Genomic DNA, 5,730 nt, shown 5'->3' on the forward strand with positions numbered 1-5,730 from the left:
ATTCAGAATAAGTTGATAAGTAACTGCGTTGTTGAGACATAATGTGATGTAGTGTCGACGTTGACGCGCTGGTGGGGCGCGACCGATTCGCTTGGGCAACCGATTCGCTTGTAAACCACGTTATCGTAATAGTTTATTAACTATGATAAAAGTCTGTTGTAATAACTTGAAGTTGACGCGCTAGTGTAAAGTGGCCGACTCGCTTGGGTGGCCGACTCGCTTGTGAACCACGTTATAGATACTTATTCTTTAGTTATAATCCGCCTTCTTACTTAACTTAGATTTTCTACTCTTTCCTCTTCTTCTTTTCGTACTATGCCTCCAAAGGCGCAGCCTGGAGAGCGTGGGTAGTGGGCTGTGAGCGGCGTAAACGCCTTACAGTTCTGTTCCAACGGTACTCCTAACGATACCATTACGGCTATAGCAGCTTAGATCTTCGCTGCTGCTGACCGTGCCCTTACCCGGACAACACCTAGTGCGGTTTAACTAGTTATTAACGTTATTAGCATAATTAATCTTAATAAGTATCGTGTTTAGTATATCTTTAATTAGGTTATCGCTAATAAGCTTCGTTGCGTCTTTACTACCGCCTCTATAAGTCTCTTTCTTCTCTTTTCGTACGGCTCGTGGATTAATTGGATTTAGGAGGATATCCGGCGCGTATTTGACTTCTTCTGCCGCCCCCGTGGTAACAGCCCTTACGATGCCATCTTCGGTGCCGGCCTGCGCGATTACTCGCCTATTATAGCTCGTACGACGATTACTACCTATTAAATCCTTACTAGTCGTCCGTCGTATCTTAAAGCTTTTATTATTTATTCTCGTAGCGGTCTTAATACGCAGTTTTATACGAACAACTACGCTGCTATTCTTAAGAGTAAGAAGGAGTTTACGGCGTTCGCGGGCTATATATTAATTCTAGGCGAGTAAGGTAGGGCCTATTCTAACTATATCTAGTAGAATTATAGCGCTCATTATAATGTCCCGCGTAGCTATAGTAGTCGTATAACATCTGCCTCTAAGCGTATATCTAGGGGTTTAGATAGTGGCAGTCCTTGTAGGCGACTAGCTCTAGGAGGTCTAGCCAACCCACTACTCCTTAAGTAGCTTTTATTACTTACGCTAATTTCTTCTAAGTTAGCTATTTGATTTTCGTACGGGTTAGGTTTAGGTTAGCTACTGCTAAAGAGTAGAGATATCTATGAGGTAAGCGGCTAGTTCCTATATAGGTGTTTAATAGCCTACCTAATAGACGAGGTATTCTATTCTCTTTTATCGTCTTCTTTTATCCGTAATGTCTTATACTATCTATTCTAGGTGTTTTTCTTCGTTCTNGCCTCGTATAACGATAGCTGCTAGGTTAGAGTTATCTATCTACTAGAATAGCAGAGGGTTGTTAGCGGCTAGGCGGATTTTATCCATATAATATATCTTAGTCTCCTAGGGCATAGTTAGTTCTACCTAGTAGAGATCCTATACGCGTAATACTTAAAACTTACTATTTTTCTAATTAAGTTTCTTACTTACTCTTGTGGTTCGTACGTCGCGTAGGTCTAGTTATACCTAGTCTCCTACCTAGTACGTTAGTACTAGCTTATAAGACTTACTTACCTATTGTTCTTATTCTTGTTAGGCGTATATTATAGCGGATATAGCTTAGATTAAAGCATTACTAATTATATAGACTATTCCTTTTATAGTTTTAGCTACGTTAGTAGCCTATATAATATCTTATTCTTGCGGAAAGAGAGTGTTATAGTAGCCGTAGTAAAGAAAGAAGGGGGAGACTCCTATAGACGTATTTATGCGCGAATTAAATATAAGTTCTAGAAGAGAAAAAAGTTATGCCTAGTAATCTTAGTCGTAATTATAGACGACTTATATAGTAGCTTTAATATCGCTATTTACGCGTTTAGTCGTTCCGTCCGTTTATAGGTAGTACGCCGTAGAGAGGTTACGCTAGATGCCTAGTAGCTAGCAGATCTACTTCTAGAGAGAGCTCGCGAACTAAGGGCCTCTATCGGACGTAATTAACTATAGTAAACTATAGTGCCGGTAGACTTCTCGTACGAACGCCTAAGCTACGTTTACTATCTTAGTCTTGTCTATAGGGATTAGTACGACGCCCTTACCTAGCTAATCCTTTACTACTATTAGGTTAGTCTTTCCTTAGGATAGTAGTAGCCCTATAATAAAGTCTATAGTTAGGTACTACTATATATAACTAGGCACGGGTAACGGTCGTAAGTACCTATATCTTCTATCTCGCTAAGGAGTACTTTTACGACATAGGTCGCAGTTCTGTATAAAACAGTAGATATTATTACTTAGGTTTAGCTAATACTATTCGCGCGCGATAATTCGGTAGGTTTCTTCTCGTCCTAGGTATCCCGATAGTAGAGAGAGGTAAGCTACTTAAATAACTCCTATACGGAGTAGTTTATAGTTAGGTACCTATACTCTACTACGCTAGCAAAGCTAGTCCTTATCGTTAATTATATAGTCGCCTAGAGAGACTGCGATTCGTTTTAAGCTTAAGATTGAACGCTTCTCTTCCTATATAGCTCGCTTAACCTCTTAGTAGAGTAAGTCCTCTTGTACGGCACGGTCCCACGACGACTAGATTAATTCTAAGAGGTCTAGTAGTTATAGAAGCGTAGGTAATACTAGAGAGGTTTCTATAGGCCGTATAGGTAGTGCAAGAATCGGGTCTAGAGTATACGCGGGTACTAGTATAGTAAACTCTCTCAAAGCGTAGTGTTTATCTAAGGCGTCTTTAGGCATATCTTAGTCCCGTCGTAATAAGGCGTCTACTCGCACATTATCCTTACTAGGTTAATATTAAAGTCTTATATTTAGAAAGTGGGCTAGTTTAAGAGACTATTATACGTAGCGTTCTAAGAGCTTCTACTTTTTTATAAAGAATTCTAAGTTCTTATAGTTAGTAATAACTTTAAACTCTTATACGCTACGGAGTTCCGCATCCTATTCCTTTAAGTAGGCGATAACTACTAAAAGTTCCTTATTATAGATTAGGTAGTTCGCTTTATACACTAGTAGTTTTCGCGATAGGTAAGTAACTGTACGTAAGGCTTTACTTTCGTCTTCCTAGAGTAATACTACTCCTAGGGCTTGTCTAGAGAAGTCGCATTTAACGATCGTACAATGGTTAGAGTTAAATACAACTAGGACTTCCTCTAAGAGGAATACTTTCTTTAGGGTAGTAAAGCTTAATTCTTAGATCCCTATTTAAATTTCTCGTCCTTCTTAGTTAGGCGTACGAAAGGTTTAGTAAGCTTAGAAAAGTTAGAGATAAACCTGCGGTAGAAGTTAGCGAAGCCTAGAAACCCTCGTACTCCTCGTATAGTAACTAGCGCTTTCTATTCTTAGATTACTTTTGTCTTATCTAGATCTATAGATACACCCTCCTCTGCTTAGAGAATAAACCTAAGATATTTTATACGTTAGACGTTAAATTCGTATTTCTTTAGCTCTAGTTATAGCTCTATAGTTTAGAGACGCTCTATAACGCGTTATACGTGTTCGTAGTATTACTCTCGCAAGCTATCCGTGTAGATAAGAATATTATCTAAGTAGGCTAACGCGAAGTCATCTAGGAAGTCCTATAGTACATAGTTAACGTATCTTTAGAACGTGCTAGGTGCGTTCGCGAGTCCAAAGAGGGTTACTAGCTACTTATACGAACTAAAGCGCGTTTAGAAGGTAGTTATCTATTCTTATCTCTCTATAATATAGATATAGTAGATGGCTACTATAACATTAAGCTTCGTATACTACTTTATCTATCTGACTTAGTTTAGCGTTTTGCGGATAAGCGGGAGAGGGTAACAGTCCTTTTAGCTTATCGCGTTTAGAGCGCGGTAGTTAACGTAGAATCGTAGCTCTTCTCTAGGTTTTTATACGAATAGAACGGGCGAGGCTATAGGAGAGTTACTTATACGAATAAATCCTCTCTTAAGTAGCTTATATAACGTCTTTCTTAGTATAAGGAGTTCATCTCTTAATATACTATAGAGTAACCCATACAGGACTTCTAGTGCTTTTCTATCCTTATTAGATATAAGTTTAATCTGATAGTCTACTTTTGAGCCTCTTAGAGGAGGTAACTTCTTTCCTTCTTTTAGCGTAAACAGCTCTACGTACAGCTATAGATAGGTAAAGAGTTACTATCTTACTTCTTCTTTTATAAGAAGTGTCTTTGGGCGTAAAGCTTTCTTAATATCTTAAAGGCTTACGGCAAATACTTATATAGCTAGCCGCTTCTTACTCTATCGTACGTAATACTTAAAGGCGGCCGTAGAGACTATAAGAGGGTTTATTTCTCGTACGGAGGACTTAGTGCTTAGAACTAAGATTCCGTAGTAGCAAAAGCGTAGGCGTCGTTGCGAGGCGTCAATTACGCCGCCTACGTCTTCTAGCTAAGTTTTACCTAGAATTATATCGTACTTATATGTTAATAGGGTAATATAGGCAGCTGCCCGTCGTTTTACCTCTCCTATATTAATAGTAAACTCTGTAATAACTTATACGAAGCTCCTTTAGTTATTTACTTCTTTAACTATATAAGGTTTTATTAGTACGCGTAGTAAGTTAAGATCTTAGATAAACGTCTTATTAACTATAGAGTACGTATAATAACTATTATTAACTATAGTAGTAGCGTTTTTAGTACTATTAATGATTACGTCTATAGACATTAGTGAGGTAGGTTCTAGTTGTTGTAAGAGACNATGAGTCGATCGTACGACCTTCTTAACTTGCTTTTATAGCCCTAGCTGGCGTTTTTAGGCTAGAGCTCTTCTTTTCTCTTATCTAAGCTATTATCTTCTACCGTAGCTACTATTATCTTCGTAGTAGATATAGAGTTCCTTATACATTTAGGTACTATAGCCTTATAGTATCGTACGCGATGGCCTTAAAGTCTATAGTAGAGATAGCTACCTTCTTTCTTTTGTTATACGATTTAAGTCTTTATACTCTAATATTTATTCCTTATACGAGAGCGCATAGCGCCTATGATTAGAGTCTAATCTATTACGTCGTTAGTTAAAGAGGAAGGTTTAGGGTAAACTAGTAAGTCGTACGGAAGCTAGTCTACCGCTTTTAAGTTCTTCTAAGTAACGCGTATTCTATTTATAAAGTTCTTGTATGTCTTACTAGCTAGAGGTTAATAGCCAGCTTAGTAGCGGAGTAGCTTTCTACTTAGCGGGTTCTTTAGGTAGTTAATTTTAAGTGCGTTGTTAAGAGGGCTTAGCCCCGCTTCGTAGAACTTTAGGTTGAATGCTTGTACGTGAGGGAGAAACTCTCCTTTACCTTACTTCATCGTACGAAGGTATTATAGGGCCTTCTACTAAATTATTAAGTCTTAGAAGAATCTGTCTAGTTAAGCCTAAAGCTCGTTCAGCGATAGTTCTTTTTATTTATCTATTACTACTATAACGTAAGCTTAGAGAGTGGTAAAGGTCTTTTCTTTCGTATAAGTAATTATATAGTATACTTAGTAATCTTCTATTAAGTACGTAAAGTAGTTAGCGAAGAGCTTAGCTCGTATATAGGTTTTCTATTAAGAGTAACGTGTTTCACCACCGAACGGCCCACCCCACCGAGCGGCCCACCTCTCCATACTCTTACACCCTTATAATAGTATTGCGCAACACCACCACAATTTTTGTTATCAAGTAGAATAAGATATTATTCTTTAGACGCGTC

At 38.2% G+C, this 5,730-nt stretch overlaps 2 protein-coding genes across 2 annotated transcripts; both read right to left on the reverse strand.

Annotated features, from left to right (window-relative positions):
* Positions 1-486: 486 nt before the first annotated feature.
* On the reverse strand, positions 487-906 carry COCCADRAFT_112974 (uncharacterized protein; the record flags this gene model as incomplete). Its single annotated transcript, XM_007720567.1, has 1 exon — positions 487-906. A coding segment is annotated over one exon (420 nt), but the record flags the coding sequence as incomplete, so codon positions are not given.
* A 1,572-nt stretch (positions 907-2,478) lies between these two features.
* COCCADRAFT_112977 (uncharacterized protein) lies at positions 2,479-2,784 on the reverse strand (the record flags this gene model as incomplete). The annotated part of the gene is made up of 2 exons (XM_007720568.1): positions 2,479-2,556; positions 2,668-2,784. 2 exons carry the CDS (start codon positions 2,782-2,784, stop codon positions 2,479-2,481), a joined length of 195 nt encoding a protein of 64 aa, XP_007718758.1.
* Positions 2,785-5,730: the final 2,946 nt, after the last annotated feature.

The sequence above is a fragment of the Bipolaris zeicola genome (assembly GCF_000523435.1).
Source record: "Bipolaris zeicola 26-R-13 unplaced genomic scaffold scaffold_519, whole genome shotgun sequence".
Classification (NCBI taxonomy): domain Eukaryota; kingdom Fungi; phylum Ascomycota; class Dothideomycetes; order Pleosporales; family Pleosporaceae; genus Bipolaris; species Bipolaris zeicola.